This window comes from Ambystoma mexicanum, chromosome 6p (genome assembly GCF_040938575.1).
Source record: "Ambystoma mexicanum isolate Mex_15411 chromosome 6p, UKY_AmexF1_1, whole genome shotgun sequence".
Taxonomy (NCBI): Eukaryota; Metazoa; Chordata; class Amphibia; order Caudata; family Ambystomatidae; genus Ambystoma; species Ambystoma mexicanum.
This window is the reverse complement of record NC_090935.1, coordinates 311,745,107-311,771,306: the sequence shown is the minus strand read 5'-3', so window position 1 is coordinate 311,771,306 and position 26,200 is coordinate 311,745,107. Positions and strand designations below refer to the sequence as shown.

Here is a 26,200-nt window from a genome sequence, read left to right as displayed (position 1 = left end):
TTACAATCTGGCCTGGTGGACATATTTTAGGAGTTTACCATAGTTATCAATCAAGGTACGTGGATGAGCAGTCAAGGCTTAGTCTCAGGAGCGTGTGAGTGAGGTTAGTGGCCCACAATGAGCCCATAGCACACACATTCAGTGTATGCTGTCAGTTATTTAAAGGCCTTTAGAACAAACTGGAAAATGAATATAGCAGGTAGTGCTATCACACAAAACACTATAATACAAATACATACAATCACCAGTATTTTCACTTATTAAACTTGATCAAATAACTCAGACAAACAATACAGGTAAGCAATGCAGATGCAGTATTAAGATGGGAACCAGTCACAAGAACAATATACTAACGTTAGAAGTACAAATCCTAATATGAATGGGGCCTTGTGCCCAAAAGTCACGGGGTACAACACAATGTTTGTCACTGGTATGGTTTTGTCTGTAAAAAAAATAAAACAAAAATAAAACAAAAATAAAAATAAAGATGCAATGGACTTATGGTGACAATTTGTGTCAAACTATTTAAAGGTTCAATAACAATATACCCATTGATATGGAAGTTCTCTCTCTGCTTCCAGACCCAAGGTTAACCCATGGGCAGAATACTCGACCCACTTTCGGAGTCCAAAGGTGATTACGGAGAGACGGGAGACAAAGGGGCTTGTTCCTGTTAGGCAATGTTTGAATGCAGTACCCTCTGGGAACACTACAAACAACTAGGACTACAGGCATAGACAACCCAACCTTTGGTATAAGCTTGTACTACACAGTTCTGGTAGCGTGTTGAGCAGCCAGGCTTATCTCAAGAGGGGAAACGTGAGCTGTAGTGGAGTTACACAAAGATTCACAGTTACAGATATTCAAATAAACTCTTAGGGCTTCATTACACGAATGGCAGTAAGGGTTTACCGGTACCGGTATTTTACCGGTACCGGTAAATCCTTACCGCCTTACTACGAGGTCCCTTTGCGGGTTGGGGAATTTAACGCCTGCTTTTTGCAGGTGTTAAAAACCAACCTGCAAAGGGACCAGTGGAGCTAATTACGGTACCGCAATTTGCGGTACCGTAATTAGCGCCTTCCCCATTCCCATAGAGCCCTATGGGGCAAAAATGGGAATGGGGAAGGGCAATGGTGGAAGGGGGAATTACCGCCCCGCCAACCTTGGAATAGACGGTAATTCCCCTTTCCACCAAGGTGGTGCCAGTATTTTACCGGCATGAACCATGGCGCTAATAGCGCCATGGTTCACCGCCATCCGTGTAATGAGGCCCTTGGACTCAAGGTTTCTTGCAAAAACAATCAATAATGTATTTATCAGTCAGTTATAAAGCCTTCTTCAGAAGGTAGCAATAGAATAGTAACACACAAATACACTTCAATACTGTACACTTTGAGTTTCTGAATCAGACAAGGCCCTTTTGGGATGGCCCACAGACACGGCCTACATCCACATGGGACTTCATTAACAAGGGTGCTGGGGACATTAATACCTTACTGTTGGTATTCAGAATACTCTTTAAAAGTTGGTAAAAGGCAAAGGTTACTACAACACAAGAGACCACAAATATTCTTAAATAGTGCAGATAGTTTTTGGAGTTCACTAGAAGAGTCATTCAATTCAATAGGCTAAACCAAAGTCAATGGGCAAAAATCTTGGATAGGATAAAGCACTTCTGGTAAGTAATGGTAATGTCTTTGCACTAGTTCTTAGGAGTATTTGAAGAAAAGAAGAATCAATTGTAGGGCCACAGGCCGATTAGACTTGTGAGTTGTGGAAGTTACAAGCACTTCTACAGTAAGAAGTAAATTATCTTAAACTTGTTTTACAGAACCTTGGTAAAGAAGAAAAGATGCAGCTGATGACTTCTGTTCCTGTGCAGCTCTGCAGATCTCACTGTTCCTGGGCCTCAGTCAGGGGACAAGAGGGAGGGCGTTGGAGGACTCCTGCACTACACCAGTACTGTCAAAACTGGCAACCTTGCAAACTTTACTTTCAGTGACTGTTTCGCGTTTCAGCTCCTTGCGGTACAGCAAATAGCAATACGTGCAGTTCCTGGCTGTTAAGGTGGATTTTCCTCACATCTGAGGTCCCACGCTCGACTGAGGGGGGGGGGGTCATGCTTGGTCAGTACTGCTTTGTGGGAGTCCAGGGATCTTCCAAAAGCTTTAGGCCATCTTACAAGCAACTCGCACAATCTGGTGTCCTTCTCCCCGTCTCTACGGTTTCCTGCAGCAACGCTGAGGAAATACAACCAGCTCCGAGATGGGTGTCCAGGTGGCTTACTTGTGAGTCGATTGGTCCCACCAACAGGGAGAAGGCGTCCTTGCAGGGCTTCTCTGTCAATGCGAACTTGGCAAGTAGTCACTGCAGCAGGGCTTCACCGGGCAAGCTAACGGTTCAGGAGTTGCAGCAGGCGTCCTCTTCAAGCTCTTCTTCGATTCCGTCGTCGAGTGGTCAACTCTGCCTTCCAAGCCAAAAGACTCACCTTTTTACTCAGTTCTCTCCCATTCATTCCAGCCTAGCTGTCACTCACCCAGCAGGGTGGCTGTCCTTGCCGGACAGTCAGCCAGCCAATCACCACAGAGTGCATTTGGGTCTCCTAGGAGACTCACTTCCTGCCTACCCCAGACACTCAGGCGCCAGAGGCGTGTTTCTCTCAGAAACACTGCCAAAGGCGAAATTAACTAAGAGACCAAACCTGGTTTGGTGCGCAGAGAAACTCACTAGAAGGACCGTTCCACAAAGACCTGCCGAAAAAAAAGAAGACCCGAGCACCATTTTAGCAAGGATGGCTGGATGCCATTTTGAAAAAGATGGCTCCCGCGGTTAACGTTACCGGGTCTGCGAACGGTCATGGTAAATGCAAACCTAGGTAGTTCTAAACAAAACCACTGCCACCAGCCAGTCAATTGAGGAAAGGGTAACATAAAAATTGTTACATGAGCATTTAGACACAGGGGATACTAAGTGACCCCTCCAGCACTCAAGATAGGGTGTGCTGGGTCTAGCAAGTACAATGTTAAGTAAAGCCAATTTCATTTTACTACTCTGGGAAACAGTAGTTGATTCCCAGAGAAGGTATTTAAACCTTGGGAAATCTGAAAGACTTCCACGTGCCACTGCACTGAAGGTTCTGTGTGACACAATGTAAAAGATGATGCCTATGGAGTTTGTCAGACTCCACAACCAAAAGTTCAAAATCACATTAAAACACATGAGAGTGGGGAAAAGGGTCTCACTCTCTCTAGGTAAAAAAAATAAAAAATCAAGCCCTCAAAATCCAGCAAAGTTGCTGGGGGTCTCTAAGGTGGAGGGAATCAGCACATTTTTGAGAATTCTCCCTAACAGTTACCATAGTTTTCCTGTGTAGGACTTGGAGGGAGAGCGGAGAGCCGGGCTATTCTTACTTGCCCTCCGCCGCCCCCGACTTCGATTCTCCCCGATGTTGGTAGGGGTCACGGGGCACTCAACCCTCTGCCTTTTGTTCTGGTTAGAGATGCCTTGAAATTGCCAGTTTGAGGATTTTTCTGGTCGGGTGCAAATGTAAGATGCAACCCAGTCGGCGAAGAAATGCAGAATCCAATGATTCAGGTCTCCTTATGATGGAGGAAGGCGATCCCCAGTGACGATCACCGTTTGCAGACAACGAAAGATGTCCTACCAGTCAAGGTCACAAGAGCTGCTCCAGGACCGGTTCCTTTGAAGGTAGGAAGCTGGATTCAGAGAGAAGGCAGCTTGTGGGCTAAGCTGGCAACCACTCAAGTTCTCGACTCTATCCTGGGCAGGCAACACTTCTGGCGGTGTAGCCCACGAGAGAGCTGGGCAATCCAGGGACACTTCTGAAGGGGGCTGGATACTCAAAAAGGTGTCAAGACAAGTTAGTCTAAGGGCTGAAGCACTGCTCAGGTTCTTCAGAGATCAGGCAGAATACCAGGGCTTCATCGGCCAGACACGGTAAGGGATGCTGGGCAACTTCAGGATCCGTCTTCGGGTCCTCAACGGTCTGCTCGTTTTCAAGGGATTCTTGGCTTCAACATAGATCTGAAGAACAGCTGCAGAGATTTTCCTACAATCCAAAATTCTGAGCTGGAAGCTAGTCCAAGCCACATGGTAAGGCTGTGCACCGTTCAAACACCAGTAGTTGTCCAATCAGGGGCAACAAATGGTTTTACATACACCCCAGAAGCAGACTTTCTGGCACCAAGGATGTGGAATGGGACCCTGACCTGTAAGAAGGCCAAACTACAACGTGCCCAAAGAACAAGCGAAAATCTCATGGCACAGCCATTTTAGGGCACACCAATATAAATGCTAAAAATATAACTGCCAACAAGTAAAATAAATATGTAAAAAGCGAGGGTTATACAAAAGAATCCCCCTTGCTCTGCACTGTAAGGTGATGTGTGCAATTGTAAAAATACAAGAATTCAAAAGGGAAACAAAGTTTCCCAGTACTGATAGTCCGAAGGTCTGACCATTTTCCCCGTGACATATGAGAAAAAGGCAAGAGAAGTGAAGCTGAATGCTTTACTTCCCTTCAGAAAGTCAGGATAAGTTCAGAAATAGAGCAAAAAGAATGGAGTTCCATAGAAAACTATCAAGGGAAAGAAAATCTTCCTCAATAGTTATCACTGTGTAGTATAGGAGTCTCACCCTGTCTCCTACCTTGCAAGTACATGGGTCTGGTGAAACAAACTATTGGGGTGACACATTTTTTACCATGTGCAGGCTTAGATTGAAATGCAACTCTTAAGTCTTGAACAACTTGGCATGCTTGTTCTGAGATTTTCGTTTTTTGTTCTCTCCACGTTTATCTTGGTTTTAAGCAAAAAAATGCTGCCCCGTTCTCTATGGCATTGTTTCAAACCAGGAATTCAGCAGTTATTTAATAGTTTTTACGATTGTGGCTTCTGCTTCCCTTTTCTCTACGGGGAGGGGACCCTGTCAGAGAGCAAAGCCTGACTGCATCACAGAGTATTGATTGCGTGCTGCCTTAAAGTACAGCGCTGCATGAAGAATCCGGTGACATGCCTGCTGGCTACGATTCCTATGTGTGCTTTAACCCAATGCCGGATATGCAGCTCCACAGGCATGTATTCATTTAGCCTCCGTCAGCGACCTGAACAGTCTTCCCAGGGGTGCATTTTGGTGTCTACCCCATGTTCTTTCCCAGGTTTTGCAATTTCTTTTAGAACTCTATGTACTATAGGCACCTGCAACATTGGTGTTACTTAACATACTTTGCAAGCAAAAGAACATGCTCCTTCCGGGAAACACATTAATTGTAATGTTGTCACAAGCCAGATTTAGGTTTCTGGCAGACAAATAAGTTCTTCCTGGTCTACCACATGTTCCTGCTCAGTAATCACCTTTTTTCAATATTTTTTGCAGCCAAAACTCTGGACTGGAACTGCCTCCCCAATGCCTGCCGGGCCACATCTTTGTGGTGCTAGACCCGGCTTCACCAAAGATAAACTTAATAATAGGAAAATGTGCTGACTGTTTAGCCTAATTGTCAAACGCAACTAGAGTTTTGTTGTGGTATTTTAAGAGGTTTTGCACCAAAGTGAGTGATGCTGTATTAAACTGGGATGGTTACAGGAACCAGAATTGCTGGGAGAATTTACCTCCTCTGTCTGTAGCACCATGTATATGTGCTGCTTTGGGAAAAATAATTAATTGGCAAGTGTAACTTTGTTTTAAGACATTTTGCACTTGTTAATGAGTAATGTCTCCATCAACTGTGAAGAATGAAGGGATATTAAGATAAAATTACATTTGCTTAGAAAGCAACCCATTTATCAGACTAGATGCCAGATTGAGTTAGGCCACCCCTTCCGGGGAAGTCATTTGTGTTCCCAAAGGGGAATTATAACACCTCAGCACCATGTGAGGGGCTACTATAGATTGGGCGGAAACCAAACAAACCCTTACAGCCTGTTCAACAGACAGTGATATAGGCAAGGGGAAACAAAATTCAGGCAGAGCCCTTTGTTCTCAAGAAAGCTGTATGTGGGTGGAGCTACGGCAGCATGTAGCGCTGCTGCAGGAAATATCCTATCCACCATTTGTTTTATTCTGCCAAGGTGCTTAGCCCTACCCCAGAGCAACGACACCGGAAGCATTGTATCTGCTTATATAGGGGTGTTTCCTAGGATCCAAGTAGAAGGCTTAGAAGCCCAGGTGCGGCTCCATGATTCAGTTAAAAGCATAAACAACTATTTACCGGTCAAAGTCTCCTTCCACAGTTTAGACAATTCAGAGGAGAGAGAGGCCTTTACATTAATATCCCTGTGACACATAAGGAACATGTGTTAAAGCTTTGGAGCTTGCCTGAAGCTGGAGCCCTTGAGACCTGGACACCGAGGTATCAAGAAGGAAGCCATTTGCTAAGAAATACTTGAATATACCAATACTATCTAGTTTTGTGTAGGAAGACCGTCCCATCACTCCTCCTCACCACACTAAATTCCAGAGGCATAACCTTGCACACCTGCTGCTGATCATACAAACCAAGAAAAAGACTTCAAGCATGTTAGAAGACAGAGGGCAAAGTCAAACCGCAATCAAAGTGCAAGACTGGGGTTCTCGTGCAGCTCAACAGGAATAGCAATACAGTATAATGCATTAGGACATTAGCCTACCAGGTTTGAAGCTGCCCACGCTATGATCAGTCTTGAAGGCCTGAACCTTCAACGTCACCTACCTTTGAACCACAGCAGGAACCCGTAAGCAAGTGCCTAAAAGACATGCTTGAAGATGATGAGTCTTACTAAAGGCTATGATGATATTTTATTTGTATCGCGCTAGTACACAAGTGTTTCAGAGCGCAAAGGTTGACAATTTGAAACACCAAGTATCCTTTCCCTAACTTGTCCAAAGAAGTTTTCCAATCTTTTTCAGAGTTTTCATGCTCTGAAACCTACATTTTCCCTCTTGGCGATTCTCAGTGTCAGTCTACCTACAGATAAGTGTTGCACCAGGTCTCTTTTTACGGTATACACGCATTTTGTCGAATGATTTTACATCGTGGGACTTTTCATCGCCAACCCTTTCATCGCCAAAAACCTTTTTTTAAAAACTTTTTTATGGGGGGGCGGGGTGTTTGGTGCGGTTTGGGGTATGATTATTTAAGTAAGGGGGGGAATTGAGAGGGCCAAGCCCCCCATAAATAAAAGAAAAAAAAAGGAGTTTTTGGCGATGAAAAGTCCCACGATGTAAAATCATTCGGCAAAATAATGTAGAACCCTTTTTACGCATTAAATTCTTTCAAATATGAAACCTTTCATCTTTCTATGCATAGTTTAGAGCAGAGCAAAGAGCAGGCAATTTGTAAAAAAAAAGAATAATTAAAAAAAACAAAATCAGAATACATCTTTTGATTTATAGCTGCATGGATGAAATTGAAGGCCATGGAGGAACTGAGGCAGTTGCTCCCAGAGCTGTGGGCACAGAGCCTCTCATAACGAAACAGCACAAAATAAGATAAATGTTTTCCTTCTCAACTTTTGCAGTTTTTTTATGTCTCCTGGAGAAGAGCATTATGCATGCATATTTATTTTCCTAGCAGTTTAGGCTCCGGCCATTAATACGATGCAAAACGTAGTTGCAATTGGGAAGTATCCTTGTTCAGTGAATGCATGCTTGCATTGCACAAAAGTATTTAGTCGGAGATATGGCGTGTTTGTACACATTAATGGGTAGGAGAAGGTTTTTCCCACATGTAATACATATTTTCAAGTCAGAATTCTTTGCTACACTACTGTTTGGTTTCTAAAATATCTTTTCAATCATGTTTTGGTTGCCTGGTGAATACATTTTACATACTTGGAGACCAATAATGTTTAATTTACACTCTTAATTATTAAAATGAAAGTGTGAAAATAATCCCCCCATAAAATCTTATCTGAGGCACGGTTAAGTATGGAATGAGTGAAGAGCCAGGAATGAGACGCAGACACAGAGAGCTCATAGTTTGGGCTATAAACATTTTAACAAATAAGGGTTAGGGAAAGGCCTCGCTATCCCTAAGCTTAGAGGTGGTTTCCATACCTCAACAAAAACTAAAGGTTGGTCTGTTATCTAAATGTCCAGATCAAACTGTCCTGTTTCTGAAATCCTATTCTGGCCCTCACACTTCAAACATAACTCGAAGGTGAAAACGGGTAATGTCTTTAGCCTTAGTAGTGCATACATTTTTCCCCAAGTAAAGGCGTAACACAAACGTTACAATGGATACAATCCACAGTTCTAGGGGAGCGTCTGCTTCGCCAGCTTTTCTCTTCACCGACAACAGTTCTTAAGGGTATGATTCTTTAATGTCTCTGCACAACAACAACAACAACCAACAACAAAAGTGACTTGTATGGTTAAGCAACATAAGAGTTTCACAGTGACAAGTATACAAATAACACTTATACTTAAGGTTTCTTTAAATAATTATTTATTGATTATTTATTGATTTAACAGTCAGTTTTAAAGTCAGCCTTCTTTAGAAGGGAGCAATTGGCAACAATAATAATACACCCTTTCTGCTCAATAAAGTAAGTAGATACCCTTTTGGGAGGGCACACAGATTTCCTAAACCCTGAGGTGACTTCAATAGCTAGGACAGTGTGGACATTAATATATCACTTTTCACACTTAAACAGTAATACTGAAGTTGTGGCAAAAAGGAAAAGGTTGGGAAAGGAAACAATGGTTAACACGTTTCTCAAACAGGTAAGCACTTTTGAACCCCCCAATGCAATGTAGATTAATCCTTTCCCAGCTATACAAGCAAAGTATGTATGACTTTTTTGGAGTGGCAGTTAAACACAAAGTCAGAGGTTAGAAGAGTCTTCAGTGAGCCAGGACAGCCCATGCTCTGTATATTGTAACTTCTGTAACCAAGTTGTAAGCCCTCTTGTCATATGCGCCCTGCTACCTCAGGGTCCGGTGCGCACAATAAATAAACAAACAAACAAACAATGTCAATTGAGCAAAGTCTAGGGGAGCTGCGGCACTTCTTGAAGGTAGGTAAAAAGTATTGCACAATGTTAAAGCGAGTTTTGTTGTAAGAAGAAATTACTGTTGGGCTGTCACGCTCACCTGATTCCCACGGAGGTGCAGGTCTGGCTTCGAGTGCTGATGCTTCTTCAATGGTGAAGCGCAGGACTCTGATGATGGACAGGAAGGGCCCCTCTACTCTGGCTTTTCTGGCTCGCAGGAATATTCCCCTTAGGGTCTGGAAGGATGAGTTCTCCATCCTGCTTCTGATGCAGGGGCGCGTTGAAACCCAGTTACTTCACTGGATTGAGGTTTGATGGGAGTTCAAAATAAGCTTGACTATTCAGGTGAGGCGCTGTAAGAGTTCTGTTGCAAGTTCAAAAGTTCAAGCTTAATAATAATGTTGATTGTCTTATTGCAGCAAGCGCTAATGCTTATGTCTTTTTCCCCTTAGGGGCCGGGGTTCGGAATGCCGGAGATATGGCGCCGACCCGAAGTGTAAGTTCTGGATGAGCGTTCAGGTAATGTCTTTGCATTCGCTCATTCAATGTCTTTGTCTTTTTTCCCCATTGGGGTCGGGGTCCGGAATGGCAGGAAGCGGCAGGACCCGAAATTAAATGGGAATGACCCAACAGGTAAGTCTTAGAAGGGAACTGAGCTTTTCCTATTTCCCTTCCTTCTCTCACCTTGTTTTCTTGTCTTTTCTCTCTAGGCTCTGGGAAGTGGGTGCGGATCCGGATGATCGCTGCTGAAGATGGAGGCGCCCAGGAAAGGTGGGTGAAATGCAGCGCTACAACGATCGAAGCGAAATGCATTTAAAATGATGTCTTCCCTTTCAGGATCGTCGGTGTGATGTCCCCGTGATGCAGCTTTAGCAGGTAAGGTCTTCTTTCTCTATCCAATTCTCTCTTATCTCCCTTTGCAGGCGACCCAGGATGCTGACAGGCGTGGCTGAAGTCCAGATGCAGGAGCCGACACGGTGAGCGTCCAGCTGCGAGGAGCAGAACAACGCGAAGCGTGAGTTGCTGATCGGGCGTGGTTTAAATAGCTTTGGAAGAAGTTCCAGGCATGTATCCTTCCATCGATCAGGTATGTATCCTTCCCCGACCACACCCAGGTGGAAAGTAGTCCCACAGGTAAAGTAGTTCCATTCAGGCCTCAAGAGGGCCTGGATGTAGCAGCATGGTCTGCATCAGGTAAGTGCACATTAAAACACTTGAACACATGTCTAGCTTTATGAGCCTGGCGCCTAAGGCGCCAGGACAGGGGTCCAACATGAGCCTGGCGCCTAAGGCGCCAGGATTGTGTCCAAAGGGCCCCAGCTTGGGCCCGCTGGCACTTCCCTGGGGGGAATGATGCCTGCCTCTGGGGTTGCTGGGTCGGACCTGGCTCCTTGGAGGTAGGCATCATGACATGGGCCACAAGCTTGTAGGCTTGTGAAGGGCAAAGATGCAAGCAACTCTGCAAAGGGTAGCAAATGCAAGTGTCACCTGAGAGCAAGCAAGCTACACATACAAGAGGTAAGTACCCCTAAGTTCACAGTACCTTAGGTCTGAAGAAACTGTTCAGCTGGATTCTATTCCTTTTGTAGTTCCTGCAAATCCTGTTGTTCCTGGGCCTCAGTCATGAGAAAAAGGGGGTGGAGGGCTGGGCGTCTAGGGACTCCTGCACTACGTTTTGAAGGTCGGCGACAGCACTGGGTGCAACTCAGATCAGCGGCCCTTCGCGGTTTCAGATACTCGCAAATAGCACCACTGTGGTTCTTGGACACCTTGTGGACTTTCCTTGATTCTGTGGTCCAGCACTCCGTTGAGGTGGCTCAGGCATGGTCAGTCCTGCTGCGAGGGAGTCTGGAGGATCTTCCTGGAGCTCGGATCTGGTTTAAAAACAATGCACTCGATTCTGGTGTTCCAGTCCCCTGGCACTTGGTTCCTAGAGCAGCAATGGAAGTACAGCCAGCAGAGAGAGGGGTTTCAGTAGAGTTCATCTTGGTGGTCGATTGGTCCCACTAACCCAAGGGGAGAAGTTGTCCTTTCCGGGCTGCTCTAGTTGATGTCTAAATAGGAGCTTTACCACTGCAGCAGGGCTTCACCGGGCAAACCGATGGTCCAGGAGGTGCAGCAAGCTTCTCTTCCAGTTTCTTTCTTCAGTTCCTTTGTGCAGTGGTCGACTCTGCCGTCCTTTCAAAAGACTTTGCCTTTTATGCAAGTCGTTCCCATTCATTCACAGCATAGCTGTCAATCAACACAGCAGGGTGGCTGTCCTCTAAGGACAGCCAGCCCACCAATCACCTTTGGCGCATGTCTGTAATCAAGGAGACTAAGCACAGGGAGTTTTGGGGAGTTTCGGGCACCTCCCTCGCTTCTTGCCCTACCAGACACACTGTAGCCAGAGGCAGGTTTCAAAAGTGAACCTCACCAAAGACAAAACGAACAAAAGAACCAAACCTGGTTTGGCGCGCAGAGTACATCTCAAGAAGGACCTTTCCAACAAGAAATGGCGAAAAAAGCAGAACGGGGCCACTTGACAAAAAGGTCACCCTATACTGCAGTTGTAAACGCACCCTGTGGTAAAAACACACCATGGTAGGAAAAAGTAAACCATTGCCACCAGCCATTAATTGTAGAAAGGGTAACATAAAATTGTTACACGAGAAGTTACACAAAGGGGATGCCCAGTAACCCCTCCAGCACCCTATTGTAAGATAGTGTGTCTATAAAGAGGAAAATGTAAGTAAAGTCAATTTCACCTTACTACTCTTGGAAACAGTAGTTATACAAAAGAAGGTATTTAAACCATAGTAGAAATCCAAAGGATTTCTCTGTGACACTGCACTGAGGGTACTGTGTGTCACCATGTAAAAAGATGATGCATATGGAGTTTGTCAGACTCCAAAATCAAAAGAAACAGTGTTCAAATCAATATAAAATGCATGAGAGAGTGGGAAAAAGTCTCACTCTCTTCAGGATAAAAATGAGAAGTCCTAAGTCCAGCAAAAGAGCTGGGGTCTCTAAGGTAGAAAGGAATTGGCACATTTCTGAGCATTCTCCTTAACACCTGGTATACTCCCCTGCCATGGTTTTTCCTTCATGAGCTTTATTCAACACATGTGCAAACTTCACTGCACCTGGAATACATTCTTGGTGGAGCTTTTTCATCAGTCTTTGCGCACACGATTCAAAATAATATTTGATGGCAGGCTTCACTCTTAATGTGTGCCCATTTTTATTACAATATTTCGGTTTCCCTCTTTGCCAATATCCATTATGTGTATTTTGGCTCACTTTTTCCTTGGGAGTCTTTTGCCCCATTATTCATATTCCTTCACTCTTTCCTGTAGCCTCCCAGACAGGCAAGAGTGCTTCTCGCCATCCGGTTTGTGGTGTTTGGGTTTCTTCTTTGGTTGGCGGCTTCATTGCTGCTTGCTTCCCAGTTGCCACTCCACCAGGATTTCACTTCTCAGAAGCTGCTTTGTTCGCCTCCTGCTCTGCTCTCCTCTCCTCTCCTCTGACTTCCGCAGCTTGCTTCACATCCAGGCATAGCGCTCTGCAGCCACAGAGAGGGCGGAGCGCCTTTGGAAGGTTGCCTTTGGCAGCGTGACAAGTGAGTCCTTCGCCCAGTGTCGTCCGCTCACTCCCGTTCCCTTTCCTCTTCGACAGTCATGACTCTTCGGGACTCCTCCAGGCAGCAGTCTCGCTCCCAGCAATGCTGGATGTCCTTTTAAATGTCCCGTCACCTATCAGCGGTTCTCCACAACTAGACCGTGTTCTGTGCTTCTCAACATTAGTGATCTTCATTGCTCTAAGTAGCTTCCTCGTCACAGTAGTTTCATTTTCATAGGAATGGTAGTGACGTTTAGGAAACTTATGCACAACACAAGGTAAGATATCCACTTTGGTTTCTCTCCCTACTACCACCACCCAGAGAAACCAATCAGCCATTAAGGCATGGGCAATAGAAGGAGTATCACTAAAAGGGAAAGGGGATACCATGTTCCAACCGATGATGCATCACCCCCTTTAAGGTCAACACTCCTGGCATCCCTATGTGATCCTTCCTCATGTAGCCGCCCCCAGGGTCAGGATCAGGTAGCAGCTGCCATCATCCACTGGTAACATGGGAAGAGGTTGCTGTTGGGAAAGAAGCGATGGCATCCTCATATCCATCACAAATATCTAGTTTAGTTTAAATATACATTCACCCTTTCTTTGGAGCTAATGTGGTAAATACTACATGTGGTGAGTGGCAGCAAGGTCCTTGCTCAAGTTTGGGTGATGTCCTAAATCACAGGGGTCACAGCCACTTTCATACCTTCAAAACTATGATTAAAGCATTCAAAACCCGATTCTTCAGCCAGTGCAAGCAATGGTACAAAACAAACAAAAACAAAATGTGTTCTGAAATCAGCAAGACAGGTCTCTGTATTAGTAATCCATATAGGTAATGAACTTCATGTACCGGTTCCTTAAATTTCTAAGCATCGCCATTTTTATTACGGCAATCGATAATTTACCAACCTCACAAGGATGTAAGGCTAACTGTCGGCATGTTAGTGCCCATCTGCTCTATTGGTGAGAGGGTACCACTACACTATCCTTTATCAGTAGATTGTGAGAGAACCCCACTTTTCAGTCACAATGTAGACCACTGCTGCCCGATGATGATTGACATACAGTTTAACATTTTGCACGTGTTGATTGATTGTCACATACTTTATACTCTTTAGAAGGATTTTGACTCCCTTGAAAATGTATTTCCTCTAAAATTAAAATACTCCCACTTGAACCTCTTATCTGGAGCACTTCATTAGCTGCCTGCAGTTACTCTGAATTTCCAGCACAGGGGTAGGGAGGTGTTCGTGTGTCTAATCATTGTTTGGGTTTTAGTAGAGTATATCATTATACAAGTTTCCTTGAACATTAGTTTTATTACTCTACAGTTAGTTGGAAGCTTCGACTACTGAGCCATAACTCGGGTGAGTATGGGCAGCCCATGTTACCTAGGCTTTTGCCGGTTTAACCTTTCTGACTCGAATATCTCTGTGCTAGGTTGTGGTATAAATTTGGGCATAGCAACTAGAGGCAGCCAGAATAGGATTTTGTCACAGAAGCACAACACAGTCACTACTCTGAATAACATTGAATTCATACTAGCAGCCCCGACAAGAGTACAACTAAGGGCCATGGCAGAGTTGGTGCACCTCCAAACGGTTCACAACCGGCTAAGAAGAAAGGTTTCCATCTTGGTTATGGAAAAAGTGTGAGCGTGTACATGTATTTAATTAATTTCAGGTCTGACAAACATTCTAAAATAGGTGTCCCAATAAGGTCAAAACAAACATTTAAATACATGTTTTAATCTAGTATTCATTGCATGATTAAGAGCTATTTCAAGCATCATTTCATAAAAAGTAAAAAATCGTTCATATCTAGACATGCAATTGCATTTTTCCAAATATAAACACAAAAAGGATGGTAGGATACATACTAACATCCAACGGGCAGATGGACATACCTGAGAACAACAACAATGGGACTTTCACTTCCAGTGACCACAATCAAGCCTTTCCATATCATGAGTGCAGACGACACAATCATGGCAAAATTTAGTACTTGATAGTACAACTGAAAAAGTAAACACAGAACAGAACATTGAAATAGTACAGGAATGGAGCACAAGAGAAGGAAAAGCAAATTGAAATCAGAAACTAAAAATATCTACAATAAGTGACAATTAGGAACTTACGAGTTTGAGCCGGGTTGTAGCCGGCAAGTGTTCTGTATTCCTGGGAGTAGACATGTTTGACCAAAATTTTATTTTTAAATTGAAATGTGCCATTCTTTTTAAGCAGGGCGGCAAGACCAGCCTATTCTTTAGCTCTTCTCCCCAGCTAGGAGCACATTCTATAAATGTCTGCCTACACGCCGGAGCATGAGACCTGTAGGTATAACATGTACATTTTTACACATTTTTTTCAATGTGAGGAATATAGGTATGGTACAGAAAGAACAATTTGTTCACTGGAAACTTATGCTTTACAAAAAGAATTAAGGAGACCAGTTTAAAAAAAACTAGCATCCAAAAGAACATTATTCTAAAGGCCTTTGAGAACTGGGGGTCGAAGATAGTTAAGAGTAGCTAATGAAATGAAGTGGTTTATGATCGTTCATCAAAAGCATATTTGACTGCAACTGAAGGGTATTGGGTCTCCATTGCAATGATGTCGCTTTACAATCAAAAAAGGTGGAACTTTTGCCTTTTCCAAAGTAGGTTTTTAAAAGCAGGCATTGGTTATTTTTACATTTTCATTTTTTTTGAAAATACGAGCAACTAGATCATTCTCAGAAGCATTATGCGTACGCCCTTTTCCCAGTCAGCAGTATGCTTTGGTCACCCATCACTGATGCTACCGCCATGCAAACTATCACAAACTCCATCCCCATCACCACTCTTACCTTTACACATGTTTTATGTTTATCAATGCTCCCCCTTCTCCTCCGATGCCCATTTCCAATCCTCTGCAGACTAAGGTCTGGCTACCCCCTGGGGAGACACCACTTTCTTGAGAAGCATCAGCACTGTTAAGCCACTATGGTGATGAGTCACGCAGTATAAATAACTCTCAACAGATTAATCAATTTTTCAAATTGACTACTAAAGTATGGGGACAACATAGGATGTAAAACAATATGATAATCAAAACAGATCTTCATTGCTGCCTTGCACTTGCAGCCCAAGTAAGATGAGGAACGTCAATGTACCTTTCATATGAATTCATTTATTCAATTTAGAGTAAAAGGCATACCTTCATGATTTAAAAAAAAAACAATGACGGAACAAATAAATAAAAAAGTTCAACAACTAAAAGTTCAACTAAACTAAATTCAAGAGGATGTGAAAGGACTACTCGACTTGACGCTAGGATGGATCTGTAGTACTCTGCTAAATTGCCCTGAGGAGGTAAAGATGAAAAGATAGTTTCTCAAGAGAGGTGCCAAAGACTAAAATCACGTACGGCCCCTTCTTCAATAACCAGAGCAGAGGAGCAAACCTAGCATTTTTTGATCAGTAGACAGAATTCACAAGCATGTTAGAACCAACTAGGGTTCTCTCCTCACAGAATGGACACGCTCATATAGTCATTTGAAGATCAACCAGAAGCATTTCAAAAAGACCTTTGCCCAGTGTACCTCAGTTTCATCCTCGTAGATTACAAAGTGGTAAGTTAATTTGTGGTAGGAAAATTGATATATTTAGAGAGGGTAAGGGGTTGGGGGCGGGAAATAGGTATAGGGAGGTACGGAGGACACCCCTGTTAAAAGAAAAAAGATGAATTCCATGGCAAGTAAGTTATCACTGGCATTTATGTGGATGAAATCATATAGAGCACTCTTTCCTGTACTATAAGCCAATTTAAGTTTACTAGAATTAAGTGACAACAAAATAAACTTTAACCTGCTGGGCCTGCTGTAGCCTTTTTATTAAGCAGGCTGAGTGAGTCCTTCAACCGACAGACAAGGAAGAAGTGTTCCTTTTAAAGACTTGTGCAAAGTAATGGAAAGTAATACAGATTAGTGCAGGAAGGATTATAGCAGAGTGGCTATCATACTGCATGCTCACATAACAGCTGCGCTCCTGCGCCTTACTGTGCTGATTTAAACAGTTTCAAGAACGCCTGGATGACAAATACCAAAGGTGAAATATCAATCAAAAGCATTTAATTGTGAGAATGACAAATAATTAAATAAAAAGGCAGAGGAAAGAAGATAAATGAGGCCAATGCATTTCAGATCTCCAAAACAATCCTTCGTCAGGACCCATCTGTAATAGAGAACAATACATTCTAGTTTTCTTGTGCTGCATTGCATTCCCTGTTTCATCTGGATTGAGATTTATGTTAAGGCTATAGAAAGAATGCTCCTTGAGCACACTGCATGCTAAGTTATATGGTCCTCTCGATCCAACCCATTGTGGGGCTTCTGACTGTGAAAGTATTTTTGAAACTCTTTTACAATTGATGCCACCAATCTTATGGTTCCGTCATATTCTTATGGGCACTCCCTCAAAAGGGTTAGCTGAATAACAGATTTTTAGTGCATGGCCTGGATTTTGCGTTTAATGCTCTTTTGAAGTAGAAAAACATAGGAGATGACTGATACAAAGACTGTTGAGGGGAAATGTGTAATGATCAGAAGATGTTCTACCATATGGATTTTTCATTCACGCCAATAATGTGAACCTTTGCGTTCAATCCTAACAGTTATCTCCAATAAGCCATTTATATTTTTCTTGTTACATTCCCAAGCATTCCCAAGATTGGTCGCATAGCAGCTCACTGCATTTGCAACAGTTATAGCCTTGCAGATAACCATCTGAATGAAGTGCTTCCAGTCGAATAGGCTAGTGATATAAACTCCTACATAAAAGAGGTGGAATACAGCTTATTATCCTGTGTATATAACCAACTTCTCCTGAAGCAAAGTTTTGGGGTTCTCTGGTCCCACGGCTATGTGAATAGAGATTACTAAAAGATAGGTTTTCAGACCTTTTCTAACTGCCAAATTAGACGTTTTTATTCGGAGTTCGATAGGAAGTGAATTCTGTAGTTGAGATCCAGAACTGAAAAATACATGTCCCCTATGTGGACACAATTAGAGACAGGAACTGCTAGATGGTGTTGATCAGAGGAATGCCAGTATGAACAATAAGAAACTAGGTTAGCCGTGAGATAGGCAGGAGACAGTCCATTGAGGCATTTAAAAACAAGACAGAGAATCTTGAAGGGGATTCTTTGTTGAACTGTTAACCAATGAAGATTGCCCACATATGGTGAGACAGATGAGAATTCTGGGACCTGAAATAGTAGCCTTACAGCAGCATTTTGTGCTTTTTATATCCCTACAAGTTGATTTCCTAAGATCCCCACTACGGGTCGGTCTGACTCTGGAAGAACAGAAAGAATAGGTCGTAGGAGTCCAAGGCAAAATAGATGGTCTGGATTGTTTCCCCTACATTGAGATCAAAGTCCAAATTAGATTGCCAAGCTTGGATTGGGTGTTCAGGATGTTTTCTGGGCCTAAAAGGATGACCACCGTTTTGAAGGGATTTGATTGTAATTTGTTCACCTGCATCCAGTTTCTATCTTCTAGTGCGCAGTCCACAATGGACTGAAGTGAGTCAAGGGAACTGGTTACACGCACGCAAATCTGAGCATCATCTGCATACAAATTATAATGGAAGATCCCCAGAAGTGGTTGAATAGTGGTTCAACAGCACACCACAGCTGTGATGAGCATCTACAATAGGGTGATACGTCAATATTCTTTAAAATAGCACATGTTGTGTCACACACAGACAGGACTGATAGTGGTGTGTGGAATCAATTGTATTTATTTTTAATTTTGTCGTACATTCTTGAATGTTTTGAGAATCTTTAGTGGCATGTGGTACCTAGTGGACACAACCGATTTTGAAAGTAAAGGGCTCATACTGTTGGTGTAAATAATGTTATTAATATTTACTGTATGTTTTATGCACTGTGTGTTTTTTATATTTTGTGATGCATTGGCATATCATTTTTTTATCATGATATTAATAAAATCTCATTTTAAAAATATTATTAAGCTATTAAGGGACTGATCTCTAAATGTTTAATCAGCTGAGTAAACAGTAATTTATGGTTCACAAAATGAAACCTTTTACATATTCATTCCTACTTACATCCACATCACCTTTTCCAAATTACATATCGCATAAACACTACAACATTTCCTACTAAAAAGAGAAAAAAATACAAGGAAAGAAAAAAAAAGATACAAAGGAGCACCCAACACGTTCTGTTTTCTAGCCATATGGACAGACTATTCATCCTCTATATTTCACAAATTTCATTACTGCTAAAATCTGACTTATTTCTTCTCCAATTAAAAATGTGTCCCTGCATTCCACCGCTGTTAGTGAATGTGTCTACTCCAAATGCCCCTCCAAATAGCGTGTTGGGTCAGGGCTTTACAGCTGGTTACTAAATGAAACAAGGACTCAGTCTTATCTCAACAGCATCCGCTATCTGCTTCCTTGCCAGTTGCACATCTCTTGTAGAATATTTCAGCAACACCGCATAAACACATCCCTATAAATGGGCTGACGGGAACTTTTGCAGGTAGACGGGGATTTGGTTTAAACCTCTTATTTCCCATTCCCATGTTAGTGACCATCTATTTTTGCTTCTCGTCTCCAAAGTAGAAATCCAAACCAGGTATTTTAGTTTTTTTTTTTAACCTTAACTGGATTTGTAATGAGAAGGTCCGTTGGGATATCACACGATTTCAATTAATTTTCACATTTGTCCTTCCAGGTCATCAATCCCTTATCTGGGCGCTTAATCTCACCACAACTAAGAATGTCATAAGGGAGTGGATTATACAGGGCATTTTTTTTTATTAAAATGAGCCATTTGTCCTTTCCTTGTAACAATTGTGCCCATCTCTCTTCTGTCGTCATTTTTTTCTGCGAAATCTTAAAAAAGTCTCTGTACAATTCTCTTTTTTCTTTCAATGCTGGGCAAATCATGATCAGGTGAAATAGGGTCTCTCTTTCTTCCTGTTTTCTACAAAATCGACATGCGGGAGATATGTTACCTTGTTTGTCGATCATCGCAAAATAGTCTTGTGTTGGTAAAATGTTGAGTCGAAACCGCAGAAAGATCACGGATCTTAGTATCTGGAAATTGTTGTAAGTAAGTATTGGGGAAGTTCGTTGAGTGATCTTACTTCATTTCCGCCTTTAAGATGGTGTTTATAGCCTGTTTGAAGTTCTATCGTCTTTATCCAGTCATTTGTTTTCAGTTTTCGTTTCGCCTTTGTCAGCATTTGATCCGTGATTTCTTGTAACTGCATTTTCTTTTTTATTTCCGCAGTCCATTTTGAGAATGCTGATACTTGCATCGCTTGTTTTTTTTCTTTTAAAATTTCTAGTGATGGAATCTTATCCTCAGATATTATTTTTCTATACACATCCATCTGCTTCCATAGCACTATGGATTGAATGGATTGTAGTCCCAATTCGAATCTAATTCTGACTGTTGGGAATGCTTTAGGAAGAGCTAACGTCTTTCGCCAGTATATTTCTTCAATATAAGACCATTTGATTGCTTCCTGGTTGACTAGGGTTTCACTTGCATAGGTTAGTATCGGAATTACTTTTTGTTTATATAGCAAAGTTGTTGCTTTAGCCGAATATGTTCCATATTTCAAGTGGAAATAGCGCCCTTGTCTTGCCAGGGATCTCGCTTTCCCTTCGATATGTTCCTTCCATTCGTTTTCATTCTTTGAAGGGTTAATCAAGGCACCCAAGTATTTTATTGTCTTCGTTGTATTAATTACTTGACTTTTTAACATGAGTTTTCTGTTTTGTTGAGTTTTTGTCTTCTGTGTTGACAATTTCATCACTTTTGTTTTGTCAGTGTTGATTTGTAAATCATTTTCCACCATATATTCTTGTGCTTTGTCCAAGGTTTGTTGTAATCCTTTCACAGTTTTATCGAGAATGATGATATCGTCACCGTATATTAGTGTTTGTATTGGTTCGCTGTTAATTTTAGGTGGATTTGCTTTATTATTTTGGATTTTTTCTCCAAAGTCATTTGTATACAGGTTATATAAGCATGCTGCTAGGGGACATCCTTGCTTTAACCTATTCCAAGTTGGGATGGATTCAGTGACTGTTCCTTCAGATGTTAGTCGTACTCGCACAGATGTATTTGCATACAGTTTTTTTATTGGATTTAGGATGTTGGAAGGACAGCCCCATGAGTTTAATTTGATCCAAAGTTTGTTCCTGTTCACGGAGTCAAACGCCATCGTTAAGTCTATGAAGAGAGCATACATTTGTTGGTTTCTGGTAAATGCTTCTGTTTTTAAGATGTTCAATAACAAAAGATTTACATTCGTTCCAAACTTAGTTACAAAGCCTGTTTGTCTTTTTGCTTGTTTTCCGTTGATTGCTGCCCAGTTATTAAGCTTTTTTTGAAGATAACCTGCAAAAAGCTTTCCCAGGGGATCTAGAAGTGCTATTGGTCTATAATTACCTGGGTTTTTTCTATCACCTGCTTTGAAGATCGGAATCAAGATGGCAGTTGTCCAGGTATCAGGGATTTCCTTTGTCTTTTTCTGGAGCTGCCTTGAGCATTGTATTTGAAAGTCCATCTGGGCCTGGGGCTCCGGACGAATTTAGAGCCTTGATGGTATTTATAACTTCTTCTTCATCCCAATTAAGGTTCCATAATGAAATATCCTTTTCGATCTCTTTGATCAACTTCTGCTCTATGTTCTTATACAGTCCTGTATAATGCTTGACCCATAAATTGAACTCTACTTCTTGAATCATTGTTTGTTGTTTTGATGCGTTGTTCATCATTGACCGAAGATATCTTGTATTTTTTAATTGGAGTGCGGCAAGAATTGCTTCCGCATCTTTTTGTTTCATCATTGCCTTGTTCGCTTTTAAAAAATGGCTTTATTTTTGTTTTTCTTTTCCGATTTGATTTTTATAGTCCGGTTCTTTCATTTTTTCCATTGTCACAATCTTTTCTGGTGTTGCTGTTTTGTTTGTTTAATTTCACTGTTATATTGGTGTTTGTGTATATGGTTTGATGTATACTTGGGCTTTGAGTTGGCCTTTTTATATTTTTCTAGTATCCAGCCATAGTTCAATTTTGCTCTATCTTTCAGAACCACATTTTCCAGTAGAGTAATTATTTCTGGTACTTGGTGTTGTTGAATTCGAAGTTTATTCAGCCCATTTGTGACTTCAAGTGCTGGTAAATCTATGCAATCAGCTTCCTTCCTTTTTGCCGTGCAAGTGATAGATATTTGGTGATGATCGCTTGCAATGTGTGGTAAATTATTGGTCGCCGTTATTAGTTTCTGTAAACTCACTGAAGTGAATATATAATCAATGGTTGAGGTAGAATTTTCATGTGTCCAGGTTGGACAAGGTAAGCCCTTATCATTCATAGGCTGTTCGCATAAGGTGATATTGCGGATTCTCATTTCTTTCGTCCATTTTCTTGCACGACTTGTCATTTCTTGTGTGTTACATTTGTCCCCTCTTTTATTGAATAGGTGTATATTAAGATCTCCTACAATGATAAATTCATTGTTGCTATTGGACACAGTGATGTAGTCAATTTCATTGCATACCAAATCAATTAGTTTGTCATCATTAATTGCTGTTGGATTCCAGTAGATGTTAAAAACTGATATACACCCGGATTTCGTGGACTGTGTCAAGTTGTCTTCGTCACCATCCAAATTAATGGTGATGTATTGAGCCCATGGATGTATATTTTTTCTTGCTACTACTGACCATGAAGGAATGTTTTTCATTAAAATCATCATTCCTGATGCAGGCCGACCAAGAATCGAAGTTATTGCAGGATTCCTCCAAGTTATGTATCCCTCACAGAGTACCTCTTCAGCCAACCATGTTTCTTGCAGACAGATTATTTCTGAATCTGCCAGGGTTAGTGAAGCATCTTCTAGGAGGTGTTTGTGTCCTCGCATATTCCATGATGTTAAAGATATTTTATGTAGCTGATCTTCTTGCTTTTTTGGTTGTTATAAGTATGTTTTTTTCATTTCTTGGCTTTGATATACTCTTCTAAATTCCGGTCTTAATGTTGGAGAACTCTTCGGTTCGCTCCCATTCTTGCCTCTGTTTGTTTGCTCTATTTTTCTATTTTTTTGGATTTGAATGGAGCGCGCTATATTCTTGGATTTTTCTTCCGCCATGCATCTTGTTACAAAGATTTCTTCTGTATTAAATCCTAGTTTTCCTAATTGGTAATTCATTACAAGTACAGGTTACATAATTTCTTCAGAGTAGAAATCAATATTCACTTCTTCCATATGGTTTTTATTTGGGAAGATGATTACTTCAATATCATCAGTTCCGATTGACTTCAGTTGGGGTATAGCTTTGAATAACCGTCAAATATTAGGTCTGTTGAGCAACAATGGTGGTTCTGTGGATGTTGTCATTTGAAATTATGCTATTCTGTAAGCATACGTAGAACTCCGTGTGTTATAGAATTTTGGTCTTGTGATTGGTGGACTTCCAGAAAGCACGGATCTTTTGTTTCCTCTTGTTCCCTCTTGTACTGCTGCGGATAACCACGTTTCATCATTCAATACAACTGAGTTTGTAAGTGATAGATTGTTTGTTTGTTCGTCTGAGCCTTGTGTGTTGCTTTTAGTGGTCATGGTTGTATCATCACATTCATCTATGATTATTAATGCACCGTCTTGTGAATTTATGGAGGATAGATTACTTTCTGACAAATCTTCGCTTATCACTATCTCTCCAGCAATTGGCAGAGTTTTTTGTTTGTTTGATGTGTCCTGCTTAACTTCTGCCAATAACTCATCCAATGGTTCAGTCTGGATGTTATTCTCTTTTTGAGGTATAGTTGTCAAGTTCTTGATTGTTGGCAAGTTCACCTTCTGTCCCTGTTGCACCGTATTTTTCGTAGTATCTCGTCGTTTGTGTCTTTTCACTTAACGATTTTTGAACTGTTTTCATTTTACGCAGGAATGCACGGGAACCCGTTTGGGTTTTCTTAATGGATTTTTTATGGATTGATTTATTTGGCAAGCTTTGATCTACTGTCCCTCGTTTGGCCAAATCAAAAATGTCAAAGGGAGTACATATTGGTGGCTCGATATTGCCCGAAATTGACGGGACTGGAATGTCACAAAGGTCAATAGAAACATTTTGCATTTCATATTGTGTTGTTTGATCAGAATTCATGACCTCCATTATTTCTTCAGTTTGTGTTTCTTTAGCCAGAGGTGTTATTTGGGCCGGTATTTGTGTTTGTTTTTTTTGCTTTGTCGTCTATCCGTTTTTTTTGTTATAGTAGACACAGTTTCCATCAAGTTTTGTTTGTCTATGCGATCTACTCTTGCCATGTCTCTTAATCTTGTTTGTCACATCCTGGAAGTTTCAGCTTCATATTTCAGTCTTTCTTGTATGGTGTTTGTGAAAGATTCAAGCTGCGTTTGTTTAGTCATTATCATTGCAAGCAGGGTTGCTTGATCTTTTGTTGCGTCAACCATATATTCCTGTATTTTTAGGAAAGGGATCATTGTATTTGAAAGTACTGCTACCAAGATGTTCTGTAGGTCTAGTATCGTGGTCGGCACTCTATATGGAGATTTGGACATATTCCTTAAAGACTCATCTTTCGTACTCATAGATTGGGATTTAGAATCCTCTGTTCTTTGGTTCTTTGTACGGTTGTAAGGTGTTTCTAAATTTATCTTTAGCGGGCTCTGCTTTCCTTTAGGTATGATCGGTGTAGATGTGTTAATCTGTTTATTTTGAGCAGGTGTAAGGACTCCACTTCTGCTCTTTTTTCTTGGGAATCCATTATTGCATCTATTTCTGCGATATCAAGCGACAGCCTTGCTATTCGAATGGGTAAAGATTTGGTATAGTCATCATTAATGGAGTCTGTAGGATAGTATGTTGAATGTCATTGCTGTTTCGCTATCCTGGCTCTCTCCTGAAGTGTTGGAGTGAAAGTGGTATCTTCAGATTTGGCTTTTTGTAATTTTTTATTTGGTGTTCTAGTTTGGTGTTGGATTGTCGGTACTGGAATGTCAAGTGGCGAGTTATCCAGATGCACTTTCTCTGTAGTTGGTAATTGAGAGATCCCGCTATTGGTTTTGTAGGATTTGATGTCTGGCTGTATTGGTAACCTATTACCCTCTTTGTCCTTAGCTGGTGGTATAGTTACAGTAGGTAACCCCGTTGTCCGGTCTGTAGCATCTTTAGTAGTGTTATGATCTTGCTCTGCCATATTACCATCCGTAGTCATGAATGCCTTTGTTGGCTGCTCGCCCAGTTTCTCTTTTATGACTTTGTTTTTTATGGGTGTCTCATTAGTTTTGTATGGGCCATTTCTCACATTTTTACTTTTAGTGGGTGTGCTAGGTTTCGGAATCATCTCTGGCCGGTGTGTAGTCTTGTAGTCTTGTACGGGGTTTGGTCACTTCCATTTAGAAGCGATAAATAACCTTTGTATATAGAGTAGTTTTAACAATCACTTCAGGATGTCTTTATGTTTCTGTTTTACTTCTATACACTTACCGGTAAATCCCACCGATCCCAGCCGTTAACAGCAGATAACAGCGCGCCGCAAGGGTCGCGCTGTTAAGATTTTAAAGGCTGATCAGGGGGCGTGGCTTCCAAGGACACGTGATCCAATCACGTGACAGTGCAAATCGTCCTGCAGCTCCCGCTCGCCTCAACTGCTGTCGGCTTGCTCAAGCGGACAGGCTTACGCGAATTGGAGCGGGTGAAGTAAAGAGAGCCTTTCAGAGATCTTTCAGGTGAGAAAAAGCAGTTTATGAGTGTCCCAGCCGTACAGCAGATAACAGCGCACCCTTTCCTCCACGCGGGCTTCGCCAGGCCTATCTCAAGAGGGGTAAATGTGAGCTGTACAGATGAAATGAGTCAATAAAAGTAACCCTTACACTCTAAAGGTTTCAGTTATACATATATTTTTATACATCAGTTTTAGTTAAGCAATCTTTAAAAAGGGCAATTGTTCATAACAGTCACGCAAACTTTGGAAATCACTTTACAAAGTCAATAAATGTGTTGAATACACTTAGTAAAAATTCCTAATACATTTTTCCTACACCCTGAAGTGAATTCAATAACAAGGATAGTATTGCATTTATCTTAAACAACAATATACATTTTATACTCCGGGTTTCAGGAAGGAAGGGTTAAGGAAATAGAAAGGTTAGAACATACTTTCTCATAATATGAAGACAGTTTGAAACCTCTAATGAAATCTAATAAGCCCTTCCTAGCAGTAAAAGTGTTCAACAAATTACAACCTATGAAGGGACAAGCAATGCCCAAGTCAATAGATTAGAAGGGTGCCTTTAAGGAGCCAGGACAGCCAAAGTCACTTGGACCAAGTCGATAGTTCTGATCCACTTCTTGGATAAAGTCTTTCACAAAGTCAGATAGTTCAAGGAAATCACTGAAGAAACAAAAGATTTTAAGCCTGAGCAAGGGGAGTTGAAATGAACTCAGAAAAGGTAAGCCAGTGCACTTCTCAAGTGAGAAAACATGACTTTTGGCAATAAGGTAAGTACCCCAAACCCCCACAGTACCTATGGATTGACGA

At 41.6% G+C, this 26,200-nt stretch overlaps 1 protein-coding gene across 4 annotated transcripts in view; it reads right to left on the bottom strand.

Annotated features, from left to right (window-relative positions):
- The window catches only part of SEC11C (SEC11 homolog C, signal peptidase complex subunit), a 249,361-nt gene that overhangs the window by 168,716 nt on the left and 54,445 nt on the right, over positions 1-26,200 (bottom strand). For all 4 annotated transcript variants that reach the window (XM_069627067.1, XM_069627064.1, XM_069627066.1 and 1 more), the window contains exon 3: positions 14,509-14,618. In XM_069627067.1, the coding sequence (XP_069483168.1) occupies positions 14,509-14,618 (110 nt within the window). The remainder of the gene's footprint in view (positions 1-14,508; positions 14,619-26,200) is intronic.